At 46.1% G+C, this 19,812-nt stretch overlaps 2 protein-coding genes across 2 annotated transcripts in view; one reads left to right on the forward strand and one right to left on the reverse strand.

Annotated features, from left to right (window-relative positions):
- Positions 1–3,329: 3,329 nt before the first annotated feature.
- LOC134325817 (cardiac phospholamban-like) lies at positions 3,330–3,488 on the forward strand. Its single transcript, XM_063008056.1, has one exon. The coding sequence runs from the start codon at positions 3,330–3,332 to the stop codon at positions 3,486–3,488; it is 159 nt and encodes a 52-aa protein (XP_062864126.1).
- A 1,605-nt stretch (positions 3,489–5,093) lies between these two features.
- Positions 5,094–19,812, reverse strand: part of fam184aa (family with sequence similarity 184 member Aa) — a 36,140-nt gene continuing 21,421 nt past the window's right edge. The window contains exons 4-17 of the mRNA XM_063007784.1: positions 18,967–19,148; positions 17,997–18,182; positions 16,982–17,104; positions 15,502–15,663; positions 13,512–13,633; positions 13,069–13,219; positions 10,073–10,285; positions 9,831–9,984; positions 8,825–8,952; positions 8,468–8,652; positions 8,222–8,368; positions 7,678–7,795; positions 7,457–7,561; positions 5,094–5,546 (exon numbers count right to left, since the gene is read on the reverse strand). Of these exons, the coding sequence (XP_062863854.1) occupies positions 5,538–5,546; positions 7,457–7,561; positions 7,678–7,795; positions 8,222–8,368; positions 8,468–8,652; positions 8,825–8,952; positions 9,831–9,984; positions 10,073–10,285; positions 13,069–13,219; positions 13,512–13,633; positions 15,502–15,663; positions 16,982–17,104; positions 17,997–18,182; positions 18,967–19,148 (1,985 nt within the window). The 3' untranslated portion in view covers positions 5,094–5,537. The remainder of the gene's footprint in view (positions 5,547–7,456; positions 7,562–7,677; positions 7,796–8,221; positions 8,369–8,467; positions 8,653–8,824; positions 8,953–9,830; positions 9,985–10,072; positions 10,286–13,068; positions 13,220–13,511; positions 13,634–15,501; positions 15,664–16,981; positions 17,105–17,996; positions 18,183–18,966; positions 19,149–19,812) is intronic.

Here is a 19,812-nt window from a genome sequence, read left to right on the forward strand (position 1 = left end):
CAGTTTAGGGAGCGTCTGACATGTGCATCTGTACTGCATCAGTTTAGGGAGCGTCTGACATGTACATCTATACTCCATCAGTTTAGGGAGCGTCTGACATGTGCATCTGTACTGCATCAGTTTAGGGAGCGTCTGACATGTGCATCTGTACTGCATCAGTTTAGGGAGCGTCTGACGTGCATCTACACTCCATCAGTTTAGGGAGCGTCTGACATGTGCATCTGTACTGCATCAGTTTAGGGAGCGTCTGACATGTGCATCTGTACTGCATCAGTTTAGGGAGCGTCTGACATGTGCATCTACACTCCATCAGTTTAGGGAGCGTCTGACATGTGCATCTGTACTGCATCAGTTTAGGGAGCGTCTGACATGTGCATCTGTACTGCATCAGTTTAGGGAGCGTCTGACATGTGCATCTGTACTGCATCAGTTTAGGGAGCGTCTGACATGTGCATCTGTACTGCATCAGTTTAGGGAGCGTCTGACATGTACATCTACACTCCATCAGTTTAGGGAGCGTCTGACATGTGCATCTGTACTGCATCAGTTTAGGGAGCGTCTGACATGTGCATCTGTACTGCATCAGTTTAGGGAGCGTCTGACATGTGCATCTGTACTGCATTAGTTTAGGGAGCGTCTGACATGTGCATCTGTACTGCATCAGTTTAGGGAGCGTCTGAAAGCAGCGTGAGAGGATTTACGTAACGCTCTCTACTAAACAAGCTCACCTCAGAGGTCCAGGGTTCTTTCTAACCGCGCCGAATGCAAATTGCATCAGCCGCCAGCACAGAAACACCTCTGATGAAGGTCAGCACGTTTGCATAAATTGTGTAAGCTTTGTGTTCACTGTACGCACACACACACACACACACACACACACACACACGGAACAAAAAAACTGTGTGAAGGCGCGCAGAGCAGGAACAGCTCAGCCGTATCTCCTGTAGTGCTGAGTGCTTAAACTGTGTCACTATGCCGTCATCACTTTGTGATGGTTGGCTAAACAGATCTCAAACTCGCCATTTTCTAACACTAGCTCACTGAGACCTCGTATTTCAGCTGTACTATCAACTTAGCCGTGCCTGAGGGAGGGTCACGCTGTATGCTATACGGCTCTCCGTGAGACTCCGTCTCAAATTCCCACACTCTTTTCAAAATAGTCATGGCTGTTACAGCAGCGACTCTGTATTAAGGTGTCCACATACTTTTGCCCCGCCCTGTTCATGTATACATCTGAAGCGACTCCCTGCAGTCACATCAGAGAGTAAATAATGGCCAGTGAGAGTGAACTGAGGACTGTTATCGTGTGTTATTGACAGTAAACACCACACAGGAGGGCGTGTACGGAGGTCAGAGGAACAGCACCCTGCGCCCTCGCCCGCCTCGTTCCGGGTGTTTCCCCCACCCCCCGTGTTCCTCCTATAAACCTGGTGCTGCGTTCACACAGGCGGGATTGTTCCGTCTCATGTTTACGGCTCACTGTCGCTTGTCTGTACGACTAACACAAGAGTTCTTCCATTCCTGCAGGTAGGAACGATTTTATTACGACTTTATTACAATTTTATTACGATTTTATTACGACTGACTGATGGTTTGAGAAGATCGTGGACTTATAATATATGGGCAAAAACATTGGGACGCCCCTTTTAACCCTTTTGATATTTTAATTAATGTATTTCAGCCACAGCAGTGCTAACAGGTGTAATAAATCACGTCTATAAAGGAAATTCTATGCCTTTGACTTTGCTGCAGTAGTTTAGGGAAGGCCCCTTTATAAAGCAAGCTCTATAAAGACGCCGAGCCCTGACTCGACAGCTCTGGAAGGAACCGGAACGTCAACATCAGCGTCCAGCCGTATAAATGCACTTTTGAATGCCCTAAACGGGCACAAATTCCCATACCCAGACACACCCAGTCTTGTGAGGAGCCTTCCCAGACGTGCCGTTTTTGAAACTAGGCGTCCAACAAGCTTTCGTTCGGGTGTAGGGTCGGCACGGTGGCTCACAGCAAGCAGGTCCTGGGTTTGATTCAATTCCTTTAAGTGTCTGCGTGGGTTTCCTCCGGGAGTTCCGGTTTCCTCCCACAGTACGAAGACCTGAACTGGAGACACAAATATGTCCTCTGATGAATCTCCTGTAAGCAGGAACTACCCGTCCTGTCATGAATGGAACCGAAAGTGTGTAAAACACGACGTTAAAATCCTAATAAATAAACAAATAAATCGTTCAGGTGTCCAGATACTTTTGGCTACGCAGCGTGTCGCAGGATTAGAAGCAGAATCGATTCGTAAAGGTGAAACCGATTTGCATTCTGTGATGAAAATTTGTCTTTATTCAAATGATGAAGCGGCTGCGTCAGGCTTCGTGACGTGAAGCTGCGTTATTCCACACGGTGGCTTTGACGGTTATCAAATCCTGTCTGAAAAGCTATCGACCCGCCCTGCTCCCTACTCACCGCCCTCTTTTTGGGAGCGTAGGATGATGGGAAATGCGTCCGCGCAGAGAGACCCTATCGGACCTTGTCGGACCTTCTGATCCAAAATCATGAGCGTTAATATAGAAAAAAGCATTTAAAAGATTTTGGAACGTGTCTGTGGGACTTTGTGCTCAGTCTGCTGGACGAGAAGGTCTGGTTCAGCTACCATCAACCTCACATTTAATAAATCCCTGACTGTGGCGGTTGCTTCGGTTGTAGCTTCGCTCTGACGACCCCACACATACGATCAGCTGGCATCATAAGCTGGCAACTGCACATGTGGCGGAGGGGGCGTGTGCTAGTCTGCGGCTCTCCTTGATCTGAATGGGGGTCTGCAGCATTGAAGGGAATTGGATATGACTAGATTGGGAGAAAAGCACTGTACTTGTAACACAGGGGGCAGTATGAGCCTCATCATGGGGGACTGAGCTTATGTTATGACTAGAGCTCCAAATGTTGGGCCCTTGTGTGAGGCCCTTAGTCTGTTAGTTGCTTGGCCTGTATTCTGTATTCAAAGCTAAGTAGCTTTAGATGGAAGCGTTCGGTCTAGGTCTTATTCCAAAAGACTGTAGTGAACTGGTGTTTTAATTTGACTATTAATGTCGGGCCCTTGTGTGAGGCCCTTAATCCTAAATGTCTCAGTTATAACTGGCCCCAAATGGAAAGCGTCTGCCTGACGCCAGAGCGTCTACTTTAAATAGCCACGACGGGCCGCGACCCCTCGCTCTGCTCGCCGGCTTAATCCCGATCCTGTTTTCCAGGAGCGATCGGCGGCAGCTGACAGGATCACAGCCCAATCTGTCCTGGACGTCATCCTCGCTCTGGTCTTCTCTGGTCTGTGATCCCGTGCGGTGATGGAGAGGTTCCAGAACATGACGCGCTCGGCCATGCGGCGGGCCTCCAACATCGAGGTGAATCCTCAGGCCAAGCGCAACCTGCAGGAGCTCTTCATCAACTTCTCGCTCATCCTCGTCTGCCTGCTCCTCATCTACATCATCATCCTGCTCATGTAAACGTCAGCGTGAGGAACCCCGAGGAACCTGGAGGAACCTGGAGGAACCCAGCTGAATGGAGTCTGGACCTGGAACGGCACTTCTTTCTTCATAGTGTGATGATTTATTATTTATTTACTAAAATTCAACATTTTTTTATGGTTCTTCACATATTGCAGCTGATTGTGATCCATCCTGGTTCCACCTTTCTGCATAAATGTTCTAATATTCCATAAATGTGTATTATTTATGTTAAACCTTGATGTGGTACCTTGAAACTCGACATCAGTCGTTTCTGGGAGCAGCATTTCGAGGTATTTTCTCCCATAAGGATGTTCAGTTAATGTGAAACCTCTTAATGCGTCCATGGTCCCGTGGAGCTGCAGATATTTTAGTCTCATGTAAAATAATGAGGATGTTTTTGACACTTAAACACTGAAAATAACACAAATATAATATAAACACACTGAAATACAATTACTAACAGTTACACATCAATAAAAATACAATAAAAGCTGCACTTTAGTTTTACTTCTTTAATGTTTCCTGACGCTTCTTAATGCTGGAGATGCTTGATGTTGGAATAACGTATTCCCTTCAGCACCGGCGCATTAGCTGACAAAACTTAGCGTGACATATTGTAGTAAAACAGCGAGTGAGGAATGTGATTAGTGGAGGAACTTATGAGCAGTAATAATGAAGAGAAGTTTAGTGCTCCTGTCTCCTTCTTTTACTACATTAAACCACGTTAAGCTTTATTTTCAACCAGAAGCGTTTTAGACTCTGGGAGAAGCTGATTCTGATTCTCACCATTTCTCAGAAGCTGGAGCTGTAACACAAGTTTAAAAGTGAAACAGGGAGGAGAATCCAGATAAACACAGATACATGTGGAGCTGTAACCCTGGATCTGACGCTTATTCCACACTGATGCACCTTTCTGCTCTTGTACTGCATAAATGTTCTTATATTCCATAAATGTGTATTATTTATGTTATATCTGTAATTAAAAGCATTTTAATGCTCTTTGTGTGGATGATGAGTGGATGAGGAGTGATTATGAGAAGCTCACTGAGAACGTCAAGAGCTGTGAAGGGAATTACGTGGAAGTAGGTGTGAGGATCCATTATACACCGACCAGGCATAACATTATGACCACTGACGGGTGAGGTGAATAACACTGATTATCTCTTATCATGGTGCCTGTTAGTGGGGGGGATATATTAGGCAGCAAGTGAACATTTTATCCTCAAAGCTGCAGGTAAAATGGGCGAGTGTGAGGATCAGAGCGGCCAAATTGTGATGGCTAGACGACTGGGTCAGAGCATCTCCAAAACTGCAGCTCTTGTGGGGTGTTCCCGGTCTGCAGTGGTCAGTATCTATCAAAAGTGCTCCAAGGAAGGAACAGTGGTAAACCGGCGACAGGGTCATGGGCGGCCAAGGCTCATTGATGCACGTGGGGAGCGAAGGCTGGTTCATGCTGGTTCTGATAGAAAGGTGTCAGAATACACAGAGCATCACAGTTGTAAAAGGGGGACCAACACAGTATTAGGAAGGTGGTCATAATGTTATGCCTGATCGGTGTATATAAAGAAGGAAATGATGGGTCCGATAAATAAACACACACACTTATTTAGTTTAGGATATTTATGTAGATTCTGGGAGGCTTATATACTGTACAAACATCGCTTAACAACCAACGATTTATTCTTCGTAACAAGACGATATCATAGAAATATAAACCAGTAATTGTGCGAATGGTGGTGAATCTATTTCCCAGACTGGCGAGACGTGGGTGTTCCAACAGTGGCGGTCTGTGGAGAGGAGACGGCCCGGTTCCCGAAACCAGACGCGCGTCCCCGCCCGTATTGCGCTGACGTCCGAGTCCATGGATGCGTACGTCAGAAATAAATAAATAAATGAATATAAATTCACAGTGAGGTGCTGGACACAGACTGATGCGGGGTTAGAAAGTGCTGGATCGCATGCTCTTCAGCCCAGGCGGCTCAAAACGAGAAGTACTGAGACGGAAGCTCCTCCGGCTCCTCGGCTCCCTCCGCCGGACCGTCCGGCTCACGAGGGCTGCGACACACAAATACGAGTTAAATACACACCCCGATTTACAGAGAAAAGTCTGGAGGTTTTGTTAAACGCAACTGATGAAAGTAGAAATAAAAGATTTCTAATGTTTTTACTGATCATCTTTATTATAGATGTAAATTTAATCACATTTAAAATTCAATTCTGTAAATTTAATCACATTTAAAATTCGATTTTGTAAATATAATCACATTTAGAATCAGATTCTGTAAATTTAATCACATTTAGAATCAGATTCTGTAAATTTAATCACATTTAAAAGTTTATTTTGTAAATTCAATCACATTTAAAATTTAATCCCATTTAAAATTTAATTCTATAAATTGAATCACATTTAAAAGTTTATTTTGTAAATTCAATCACATTTAAAATTTAATCCCATTTAAAATTTAATTCTATAAATTTAATCACATTTAAAAGTTTATTTTGTAAATGTAAACATTTAAAATTCAATTTTGGAAAATTAATCCCATTTAAAATTCAATTCTGTAAATTTAATCACATTTAAAATTCAATTTTGTAAATTAAATCACATTTAAAATTCAATTTTGTAAATATAATCACAGTTAGAATTTGATTTCTGCAAAACACTCCAAAAAAAGTTGGGACGGAGGCGTGTTTTGGAGCCCGTGTTCTGACACCTCTCCAGATTCCCCGAGACTTTTCACTTGAATGAACAAATGACAGATTTTTCTTTATATTATGTTTTACAAAACGTCCCAACTTTTTTCGGGAAGTAAACACGTGTCGTGTCGCCAATGACACATGAGCGTCTGTCATCCACAAGATGCAGCAAGCAAACAAACGAAGCTTTTATTATTATCTGTACCGATGGAGTGACCGAGGGCAAACAAAGCGACACTCGCACCACGATCATGACGGCGTGATCGACCCGGCGGCGAGAGGGGGCGAGCGTGAGTGTGAGGGCGGAGGCTAAACGAAGAGGCGGGGCTCACCTCCAAGCGGGCAGGGCCAGGGGCGGAGCTTTGCGCTCAGCGTGCCGATTTGGGGAGCTGGGGACGGACACTAGACCGGTAGGCCCCGCCTCCCCTTCTTCAGCTTCCACAACGCTTAAGTTCGGAGAGCTGACGAATCGGATTGCAGCTTTTCTACTCTTACGCTACATCGAGAGGACACAAACACAAATTTTTGTCTGTTTGTTTGTCTGTTTTTCGCTCGGAGATGAATTCTAGTGGAGTCTGGCTGAGTGAGCTGAGAGTGTAAACACACCGGTCAGGACCAGGTCACATGACGGAGGATGGACGAATGAAACACTGCACAGAAACATGCAAAAAAAAAACCACTCCTATTATTCTGAGATGGACGCATCAATGCTTATGTGCAGGCCAAATTCCCATAATGCAAAAGTAAATAAATACATAAATAAATAAATTAATTATTGCAATGTAGCGTGATGTGAAAACATTAGTCCCCCTTTTCCATTATTTTGTCCCAGTGAATGATTTCAAATGAGAAGTGGACAAAATAAGTGGGACGCCAAATTCTAATTTTTTTTTCACTACAGTGTAATAACTAGGCAGCTGCAGTCCTGGGGTTAAGGTACTAAACTAGTAATCAGAAGGTCACTGGTTCGAGCCCCACCACAATTAATTATTGCAATGTAGCGTGATGCGAAAACGTTAGTCCCCCTTTTCCATTATTTTGTCCCAGTGAATGATTTCAAATGAGAAGTGGACAAAATAAGTGGGACGCCAAAATTCTTAATATTTTTTTACAACAGTGTCATAACTAGGTAGCTGCAGCTGGCCAAAACATTGTGGACACCACGGGCTCATTGGACGTGCCTTTCCAAAACGATGGCCAATGACATACTTTTGGCCATACAGTGTATGTCTGGGTGATTACTGTTAGTGATGCAGTGATGGTTTTACCTTTATGAGTGGATTAATGACACCCACGTTGGGACTGGCGTTGAACACCTTGTTGAAGCTGGTGTCTCGGTTCACCAACTCCAGCTGGTAGAACTTCTTGTCGTCCTAAAAAAAAGAAAAAAAGGTGTGAGGAGGCGTGAGGAGGCGTGAGGAGGTGTGAGGAGGCGTGAGGAGGCTCAAGGACGTTTGGATTTTCTCTGATGTCAAAACTCTTCACTCACCACCAGTTTTTTCACCAGCGCCTCCCTCTCGGCCACCATCTCTCTGAGCCCGGCGATGGTCTGCAGATCCTCCTGCCTGCTCTCGCGGTTCCGGAACTTCTCCTCCGTCCCCTCCAACCTGCACGAGAGAGCAGAAATGTCCACCGTGAACGGAAATGTGACCACTGTTTCACCACCGCTATAACCCACAGGAAACTCTGGGAGAACATGCAAACTCCACACAGAAAGGACCCAGACCGCTCCACATGGGAATCAAACCCAGGACCTTCTCGCTGCAGCGCTACCCGCCGAGCCACCGAACAGCCAGGTTTTCTATCACAGTCCATTTGATTACCCAACTAGGGGGCACCATCCAAAAATAATCCTGCTCCCAATCCTGCATTTGTTTATCCATGAGATCAGCAACTGTAGGTTCTAATTTTTGAGCGTACAGCGCACACACTTTGGCCAGAAACCACTGTTCCATGCACATGCACAACATGGGTTGACTGGTGGACTAATGGATTATGGAAACACTTCATCTGGACCATAAAGAAGATCTTACAGGATCTGCAGAGCCGAGATCTTGTCCTTCAGCAGCTCCTGGGCCTTGTTGAAGTCGGACAGCATGATCTGGGTCTCCCTGTTGTGGGTGACGTTCAGTTCGCCCAGCTCACGCTCGTGTCGCTTACACAGATCCTGCTCATGAGCCCTGCCAACCAGAAACCCAAGAAACCCAACGTCAACACAGACAGGATGTTAATCCAATAAAAAAAGAGTACGAACCGTGAGGGCGTGTCAGTCATCGAACCTGATGTGCAGATTAGCTTCGCCGCGGACGCGCAGGACCTCTTTACCCTTCAGCTCCAGCTCCTTGGTCAGTGTGTTGATGGTTTCATTGAGAGAGTGGATCTCGTGATCCAGTTCCGCGATCCGGGTCTTCCTGCAGGTCGCCTCCTGCTGCAGGTCAGAGATGCGACCCAGCAGATCCTCCTCCTGAAATCCATGTTTACAAGCGCTTGTGAGGTTTTCTAACCTGGCAGAGGTGGGGCTTGAACCAGCAACCTTTTGATTACTAGTCCAGTACCTTAACCACTAGGCTACAACTGCCCTGAGCTATTAACCCCTATATAGTGTATTCATCCCTGAGTGTGTGTGTGTGTCTTACATGTTGTTTACAGTGTTCCAGCGTAGTGTCCAGTTCTCTCTTGACCACCGTTTTCTCCGACAGGTGTTTCTGTCTCAGGTGTTCGATAGCTGTGGCGTGCAGGTAGTTCAGCTCCGAACGGAGAGAAGCTACACACACACACACACACACACACACACACACACAGAGCTAAATATACATATAACTTACTAACACACTCACCCAAACGACCTGTAATAACACTTGAGATGATTAGAAATCATTTAAAAGTGTATAAATATTCTGGATGAGAGTCTGGATGTCCTGATTATTTAGGAACACGCCTGATGGACTCCTGTGCTGTTTTAGGAGGGTAAGAATGAAACAAAACAGTCAATAAGTTGAGAGGAGAAACATAAAGCATATTACAAAATGTTGGCTGCAGTAACGCCAGTCCACCACAGAGGGGTCGCCAAATCCCCAAATAGTGACACACTGTAGCTTTCATTTATTTGTCCGTTTTACCACTAATTTATCCTGGTCAGGGTCGTGGTGGGTTTGATTAATTAGGTAAAAGCTAGGAAACACCCATGCCAGTCCAACACAGGTCAAACACACACACACAGAGCTAACACACCGACTCAAACGACCTGTAATAACACTTGAGATGATTGGAAATAATTTAAGAGTGTATAAATATTCAGGATGAGAGTCTGGATGTCCTAATTATTTAGGAACACACCTGATGGACTCCTGTGCAGACTTAGGAGGGTTAGAATAAAACAAATTTTAAATTAAAAAGAAAAAACAAAAAGCATATTACAAAATGTTGGCTGCAGTAACGCCAGTCCGCCAGAGAGGTCGCCAAATCCCCAAATAGTGACACACTGTAGCTTTCATTTATTTGCTTGTTTTACCACTAATTAATCCTGGTCAGGGTCGCAGTGTGGGAGGAAACCAGAGCACCCAAAGGAAACCCAGATACTTGGATGCTCTGTTGTTTTTTTTATTTGTGTGTGTGTGTGTGTGTGTGTGTGTGTGACCTCACCCAGCATGGCTTTGCCCTCGTCCTCCAGCTCGAAGCGCAGCGTCTGGAGTTCCTGATCCGACTGCTGCTGCAGGATCACCAGCGTCTGTCTGTGAGCATCTCTCAGAGCCTGAAGCTCCTCACGCTGCTCCTGCTTCAGACGTTCCTCCAGATCCTACAGAGAGAGTGTGTGAGTGTTTTCCAGGTCCTGTATGATGCATAAGGAGCTCAGTGGGCATCCTGTGTGAGTGTGTGTGCGATACCCTGAGCTCGAGCTGGCGCGCCTCCTCCAGGTCCTGTATGGTGCAGCAGTGGGCGTCCTGTAGGTGGTGCTCTCGTCTCTGGTGCTCCAGCGCCACCTCGTGGAGCTCCTGCGCCAGATGCTGCCGCTCCTGAGTGAACTGAGACTGAAGCTGCTGCAGGGCGCCGTTCGACTGGGAGAGCTGCAGCTCCAGACTCTGCTTCAACAGAGAGATCTGATACATACACACACACACACACACACACGTACACACAAACACACACACACATATATATATATATACACACACATACACACACATTTATACACACACAAGTATACACACAGACAAACACACATGCATATACATATACACACACAGACACACACGTATACACACACAGACATACACACAAATATATACACATATACATGCATACACATATACACACACATACATATTTACATATACACACATATACACAGAAACATACACATACACACACACACACATATACACACATACGTATACACACAAACACACACACACATATACACACATATACACAGAAACATACACATACACACACACACACATATACACACATACGTACACACACAAACACACACACACATATACACACATACGTATACACACAAACACACACACATATACACACATATACACAGAAACATACACATACACACACACACACATATACACACATACGTACACACACAAACACACACACACATATACACACATACGTATACACACAAACACACACACACATATACACACATACGTACACACACAAACACACACACACATATACACACACACGTATACACACCAACACATACGTATACACACAAACACACACACACACACACACACACATACGTATACACACAAACACACATATGTATACACACAAACACACACACACATACGTATACACACATACGTATACACACAAATGTATACACACAAACACACACACACATACGTATACACACAAACACACACACACATATACACACATACGTATACACACAAACACACATATGTATACACACAAACACACATATGTATACACACAAACACACACACACACACACGTATACACACATACGTATACACACAAACACACATATGTATACACACAAACACACACACACATATACACACATACGTATACACACAAACACACATATGTATACACACAAACACACATATGTATACACACAAACACACACACACACACGTATACACACATACGTATACACACAAACACACATATGTATACACACAAACACACACACACACACGTATACACACATACGTATACACACAAACACACATATGTATACACACAAACACACACACACACATATACACACATACGTATACACACAAACACACATATGTATACACACAAACACACACACACACATATACACACATACGTATACACACAAACACACATATGTATACACACAAACACACACACACACATATACACACATACGTATACACACAAACACACATATGTATACACACAAACACACACACACACATGTATACACACATACGTATACACACAAACACACATATGTATACACACAAACACACACACACACATATACACACATACGTATACACACAAACACACATATGTATACACACAAACACACACACACACACGTATACACACATACGTATACACACAAACACACATATGTATACACACAAACACACACACACACACGTATACACACATACGTATACACACAAACACACATATGTATACACACAAACACACACACACACATATACACACATACGTATACACACAAACACACATATGTATACACACAAACACACACACACACATATACACACATACGTATACACACAAACACACATATGTATACACACAAACACACACACACACATATACACACATACGTATACACACAAACACACATATGTATACACACAAACACACACACACATATACACACATACGTATACACACAAACACACACACACACATACGTATACACACAAACACACACACACACATATACACACATACGTATACACACAAACACACACACATATACACACAAACAAACACACACATACACACAAACACACACACACATACGTATACACACAAACACACACACATATACACACATACGTATACACACAAACACACACACACACGTATACACACATACGTATACACACAAACACACATATGTATACACACAAACACACACACACACATATACACACATACGTATACACACAAACACACATATGTATACACACAAACACATATACACACACATACGTATACACACAAACACACATATGTATACACACAAACACACACACACGTATACACACATACGTATACACACAAACACACATATGTATACACACACACACACACACACATATACACACATACGTATACACACAAACACACACACACATATACACACATACGTATACACACAAACACACACACACATACGTATACACACAAACACACACACATATACACACATACGTATACACACAAACACACACACATATACACACATACGTATACACACAAACACACACACACATAAGTATACACACAAACACACATACACACACAGACACAAACACACAAAAGAGCCAGGACGCTTTACAATCCAACAACCACCTTCATCCTTATATAATCAGAACTGAACTAAAACAGAGATAAAAGCTGCACTGGGGTAAAGTTTGGATATATCTAAATAAATGAAGCCTCCTGTACGCAGCACGATGGATGAAACACGTCGGGGGGGGGGGAATCTTCTGTAGCCTAGTTTCAGAAACTAGGTCTCACTCATCCAGCACAGAGAAACACGCACACGCTTCCACACGGGGGCTTAAAAACCTTTGTTTCCACCGGGAGAACATGCCAAACATCCTAAGGAGACGACACCCGTGCGTGGTGTAAGTGTTACCTGCTCCAGCAGATCCTCCACCCTCCTCTGCCAGCTCTCTCTGGCCGCCATCATCTCCACGTCTCTCTGCTGGGCGAGCTGTCCGAGCGCCGCCTGCTTATCGGCCTCGTATTCGTCCGTCAGCTCCTCTTTCAGGGTGTCTAACTCGGCGCTGTGCGTAACACACATGAACATTCACTGTATATCATATTTCATAACCATGGACAATATATGTATAAACCGGGTGCTGCATTCTGATTGGCTGAGCTGAATGTCACTCACATCGCCGCTACAATATTGTAATATAATAATAATGACCTGGCGAGTGCCCCCCCCCAGCCATGGGCCCCAGTGCACCTGCCCCCCCTGCGCCCCCGGCAGTTACGCCCCTGGTTTCAAGCATCTTTATTACAGTGTGGTTAAACCTTACAAACACAGGTTGTGCTTTAGGTGTAACGCGCTACCTCAGAGCGTCCGTCCACTTCTGATCGAGCTCCTTGGTTATTTTGTCCATTTTCTGTTTCTCCTCGGTTTTGATGGCGATGACCCGAGCTTCATGCTGCTGCTTCTGGCTCTCGATCTCCTCCTGTCCACAAAAAAAAACCCAACGCATTCATTTTTATTAGCTGCGTTATTCTTTCATAAGGACGAGAATACGTGCAATCTGATGATTTAGAGTTTTACGTTTACAGTTACAGCATTTAGCGGACATCTTTATCCAAAGCGACTTACAGTACTGTGACGGTATGTTGTCTGAGCAACTGAGGGTTAAGAGCCTTGCTCAAGGGCCCAACAGTGGCAACCTGACAGGGGTGGGGCTTGAACCAGTGACCTTTTGATTACTAGTCCAGTTCCTTAACCACTAGGCTACAACTGCCCTGTAAAGTTCGTGTCATGTCCAGTGTCGTGTGTAATTCCTAAGTAGTAATTAAGGCTGAGTGAAAGCCGGACGTCTCTGTGCCCGTATGAATTCGTCTGAATTGATTGGTAGCACCAGTTTAGGGGTACTAAAACGCCTCTGCTGGCTAAAACTGAGGATGACGGAGATCAGTGTGACGGAGATAATACCAGGTGAGTGCCAGGTGAAAAGAAGCGGTTGGTACTGCACACGTGTTGGATGAGGTCTGCAGCAGTAGAGGTTAGAATACAAATTGGGTAATTGGATATGACTAAATTGTAAAAAAAATAATAGTATCATTTATAAATAAAGCATTTTTTCCCTCCCATATCTTAGCTGGTCTAATTTTTGCAGTTCTTCTCACCGCTTGTCCCACCCCCTGCTGGCTGAGGAGAGCTCAGACTATCACCCTGCTCTGGGTGTGCAGCCGCCAGGCACATCTCTTCACCTACCAGCGGCTGAGACTTATATGGAACCGTCATACCACACAGGGCCCGTCAATGAAAATCCTACGCTAGCACGCAACCTCTAGGATCTGGGGTTCGAATCCCCAGCAGTGGCGTCAGTGCTGTTCAGCACAGAAGCTCACGGATCGTTTTCTAAACGCTGTAAGAACGCAGCGCTAAATCCGTCGCCGCTAATCTCCTGATCCTGAGCGAGGCCGCTGCTGCAGCATCACCCCCGGAGCTGCACCATCTTCTCATTATTTGTGGAATTCTTCCTCATAATCGCAGCACATAAAGCGCTGGGCTGGATTCTACTAAACACTGCTTCCTGTTGTACCGCGCGTGATGCTGTGATCCTTTTTCTTTTCAATGTTTCAGTGATCAGACGTGTTTCCTTCATCAAACTGGTTTAATGTTGGAGAAATAAAATGAAATTTTAACTGAAATCAATACAAAAATAAATAAAATATCATTATGACACCATTACATTTTTTCATCAGACAAGACCCGACGTCTACTACTGAGGACAGATGAGAAAAACAAATAAATAAATTTTCTTTACTGTTTCTTTCAACCACGATGTTTAAATGATCAAAATAAATCCTAAATATCAAAACCTTTTTCCTTCTGGGTCTCAGGAGGGTGTGACACAGGCCAGGCGATCGCTGACGGCTGCAGAAATCGTATCGTTAGACGTGTCCGTTTAGTCGCGTTCGCCTGCCGTCGTCAATGAGACCTGAGTACGTTTAATCACGCCGTCCGTGCAGCGTAAATCCCCTCACGTGGCGGTGACGTCGAGCCGTGATTGCTCATTGTCTTTCCTCGAGAGTAAAAAATAGGTGAGATGAACATGTAGTTCTTCTCGCCGCTTGTACCACCCCCACACTGGCTGAGGAGGGCTGAGACTATCACACCTACTCTCCTAGGTGTGCATTCATTCGCCAGGCGCATCTTTTCACCTACCAGCGGCTGAGACTTATAGGATTGAATAGGATTGTCAGTATCGCTGGCACACGAAATCTAGGATCCAGGGTTCGAATCCCCGGCAGTGGCATTAGATGTCAGGGCGTCTAGACGCAGACACGATTGGCTAATTGATGAAGCTCTCACCTGCAGGTCAGTGAGGACGTGGCTGGTCTCCCTCACTCTGGCTCTGGTGGCGTCCAGCTCCATGAGAAGCTTCTCCTGGTTCTCTTTCAGACGAGAGATGTGATTCTCCGCCGAGTCCAGGTTCATCTCACCCTCCGTCACCAGCTCCTTCAAGTGAGCGACCTGGCACAAAACGAGCAAAGCGTGTGGTGTACACGGCCTCGAAGACCACGCCCACTTTTTAGTCCCGTCTTCTCCCACCCAGCAGGTCTGCACTGCCGATCGTGCCCACTAGGGGGCGCCCAGGTGACCGGTAGCAGAGCTGAGAGGCCGAATATCCAGCAGTCATGGACAATTTAGTATCTCCACTTCACCTCCACAGTCCATGACAATATTTTTTTTTGCTCTTTGGTCCATGCTGACTAAATCGCGTCACCTAATTCACGTAAATTGGACCAGCCTGTGATTTTACTCTGATTTTTGGTGTGATTTTGAATCCAGGTCTCACTGGGTCGATGATTTTGGTTTCCATTGACTGCTGTTACGTGTCCATATTCTTGTGGTGTACATTGATGAGCCAAAACATTAGAACCACCCCCCTCCCAAACACGTCAATGAAAATTACACTAGTTCACTACCGCTGGGATCCAGGGTTCGAATCCCCTGCTGTGCCATTAGCCGGTCGGGCATCTACACACAGGCGTGATTGGCTATGTCTGAAACGTACAAGGGGGTCTGTAAAGAGGCCCTACATCGGACTGGCGCTCTGTCCGGGGTGTTTGGCTGCATCATGCTCACTGATTTTGGGAAAAATAAACCCAAAAAATGTGAATCTTACATTTAGGGATCTAAATGTTCCTCTTCCTATATCGGACACCCCGATGGTGTACGAGGAGGGTATATCCTCCTGACACGCCCTCCCTCTGTCGCTCCACCGACCCCTTCTTATTCACCTGTACTTCGGTGGATCAGCACATGAGGCCGGTCTCGCTCATGGAGAGTCACGCGCTGATCTCCACGTTCCTCCACTACTGTACAGGCGCCTCGGGCTACTAACCAGGGTCCTTACACGGCCTCGAAGACCCCGCCCACTTTTTAAGTCCCGTCTTTTCCCATCCAGCGGACTGATGGCAGATTTTGACGATTGTGCCCACTAGGGGGGGCGCCCAGCCGACCGGATCTGATCATTTTAAAGACCTGAGGGGCTGATCATGACCAGAGGCGACCACAAACCGCCAACACTGATGCCAGACGATGTGTGAGGCTGTGTAATCTCAGGCCGGTCAGAATGCCCATGCTAACTCCTGTCCGTAATAGGCACACAAATGGACGTTCAAGCATTTAAGGTGGTCTGTGTTGCTTACATATGGAAGAGATCACACCAGGATGCATGGTAGGATGACCCACCTTAAGACAAACAGAACACGTGTTTCGGCAGCACACTACCGTTTTGGCTCTGAGGCGTGGGCGTGGGCGTGTACGGAGGGGCGCGTTTCCGTACCTCTTGGTTGGCGATGCTGAGTTTGGCGCTGAGCTCCTCGCGTAACGTATCCAGCTGCTGCTGGACGCGACTCCTCTGCTCCACCAGCGACAGCCGCTGGATCTCATACTGCTGCTTCATCTCCTGCAGTCACAAGAAAATACGTCTTTACACCGTGAATCTGGATATATCCCGCTCCCACGTGGACCCTCTGGTGCCTCGTGTTTACAGAGAGCCACGGCGTGTGCGGAGGAACGGCTCGTCTCGGTGCGCTCTATAAAGTATAGGGAGAATTTCACCGGATGGGCACAAGTTCCCACAGACAGACTCCAAAATTATGCCTTTCCAAAAGAGCCAGCGAGGCTTCTTGGACAGACTGGAGATGTTTGCGAAGCCGTCCTTCAAACGCTGGTTCAAATCCAACCTGAAGGACACTAATCAGCAGTGCTTTTGATCGGAAGGTTGCCAGTTCAAGTCCCATCGGTGTGTAGTTGCCACCTTTGGGCCTGAGCTAGACGTTGGCTGATACAGGGTTCCTCATCGCTGGCATTAGTGCGCCCTCTGGTGCATGGGGGGACAGGAGTGCTACGCTCAGGCAGACCCCCCTGGTAGGTGAAAAGAAGCGCTCAACTCTCCTCAGTGTAAGGAGAGAGAGAGAGAAGCTTCAATCAGCCACGACTGAACTGTGTTCAGAAATTATCGGTAAAAAATACTAAATAAAACATAAAAGAGGGTCATGATTGTGAAACGTGGTGTCCGGCAAGCTCGTGGTCAGACGCCGGTCACTTTTCTTTTGGAGCCTCGTTGTGTTCAGTAATTAAAACCTGACGTTGTGCTTTAAATAATAAATAAAGTTCTAATCTTTATGGTTTTTGAGGAACCGTTTATGCTTCCTCGCGGCCACACAGATGAATTTCAGCAGCTCCGTTCTCTCCGAGCTTCAATCAGCTCCCTATTCATCTATAATTTAGCCCACGCCGGTTCCCCTCCCCTGTAATTAAACCGCCGCACGCCGCTCCGTTTCTGCAGGACGTACGTTCAGCATCTGGTTCTTCTCCCTGTCGGCGGCGGCGCGAGCGTTCTCCAGCTGAGCCCGCTGCTTCTCCATCAGCTCCTCCAGCGCCTGAGCTTCCTCCTCCTTCGCCCGGGCCGCCTCCTCCTCGTACTTGGCCCGGGCCTGAGCCAGCTCCCGCTCGTAGCTCTGCTCCTGCTCGCGCAGGGACTGGAAACGGAGCACAGATTAGCGTCAGCACGGCGGGAGGGTAATGAGAATGCGGAAGATTAAAAAGCTCAGATGTTTGCGTGATCACAGATAACGTCACGGCTCTACATATTAATACACAACCCCAAGTTCTATTTCTGCTGAATAGGCACAAAATATGGGCACAAATCCCCACAGACAGACTCCAAAACCATGCAGAAAATCCTGCCTCTCCAGAAGAGCCGACGAGGCTGCTAGGATAAACTGGAGATGATCGTGAAGCCGTCCTTTAAATGTTGGACACTGATCAGCAGTGCTTTTGATCAGAATGTCGTCAGTTTAAGTCTCATCTATGCCCAGTTGAGCACCTGAGACCTCTATCAGTGCTATCAGTGGGCCGGGTGCCTACACTGGGGGACGTTGGCTGACACGGGGTTCCTCGTCGCAGATCTGCTGCACCAGGGTCCTTACAAGGCCTCGAAGACCCCGCCCACTTCTTAGTCCCGTCTTCTCCCACCCTGCAGGTCTGCACTGCCGATCGTGCCCACTAGGGGGTGCCCATGTGAGAGGCGGAATATCCCGCAGTCATGGACAATTTAGTATCTCCACTTCACCTCACTTGACGTCTTTGTACTGTGGGAGGAAACCCACGCAGACATGGAGAGAACATGCAAACTCCACACAGGAAGGACCCGGACCGCCCCACCTGGGAATCGAACCCAGGACCTTCTTGCTGTGAGGCGACAGTGCTACCCACCGAACTTAATGAATAAATGATTAGTAATTAATAAATAATTGTTGGTACTTTTTCCAGGTTGAGGATCTGGGCACGTTGCTGCTCCCCCAAAGCCTGACTCTGACTCTGGACCTTCTCCTTCTCCTCCTCCAGCTGGACGATCTTCTCCCTCAGACGGTTCTGCTCCTGCTGCAGGTCCTTAATCGTCGCCTCCAGGCTCATCTGGGTGGCCTGCAGGGTGCCGATCTGACCTGGTGAATGTGAGAGACTGACGAATGAACCGGAACACCGACTGAGGCTTTCCTGACCAACATCAGGGACCAGCCATACAAATGTACGGCTTTGTACTACTGAACGGGCACAAATTCCCATACACAGGCACAGTTTAAAGTCTTGTGAGAAGCTTTTCCAGAACAGTGGCTGAAAAGATCACATAGTAGGAGAGTGTGTGTGTGTGTGTGGGGGGGGTGTATGTGTATAACTGTGTGAGTGTGTATATGTGTGTGTGTATGTGGGGAATTATAACTGTGTGTGTTATTCGGGGAGGGGTGTGATTGTGTCTGTATGTGTGTGTGTATGTGTATATCTGTGTGCATGTGGGGGATTATAACTGTGTGTGTATATGTGTGTGTGTATGTTGGGGGGATTATAACTGTGTATGTGTGTGTGTGTCTGTGTGTGTATATGTGTGTGTGTATGTTGGGGGGATTATAACTGTGTGTGTTATTCGGGGAGGGGTGTGATTGTGTCTGTATGTGTGTGTGTGTGTGTGTGTGTGTGTGTGTGTATATCTGTGTGCATGTGGGGGATTATAACTGTGTGTGTATATGTGTGTTTATGTGTGTGTGTGAGTGTGTGTGTGTGTGTGTGTGTTGGGGGGATTATAACTGTGTGTATGTGTGTGTGTGTATGTGG

The sequence above is a fragment of the Trichomycterus rosablanca genome, chromosome 13, assembly GCF_030014385.1.
Source record: "Trichomycterus rosablanca isolate fTriRos1 chromosome 13, fTriRos1.hap1, whole genome shotgun sequence".
Classification (NCBI taxonomy): Eukaryota; Metazoa; Chordata; class Actinopteri; order Siluriformes; family Trichomycteridae; genus Trichomycterus; species Trichomycterus rosablanca.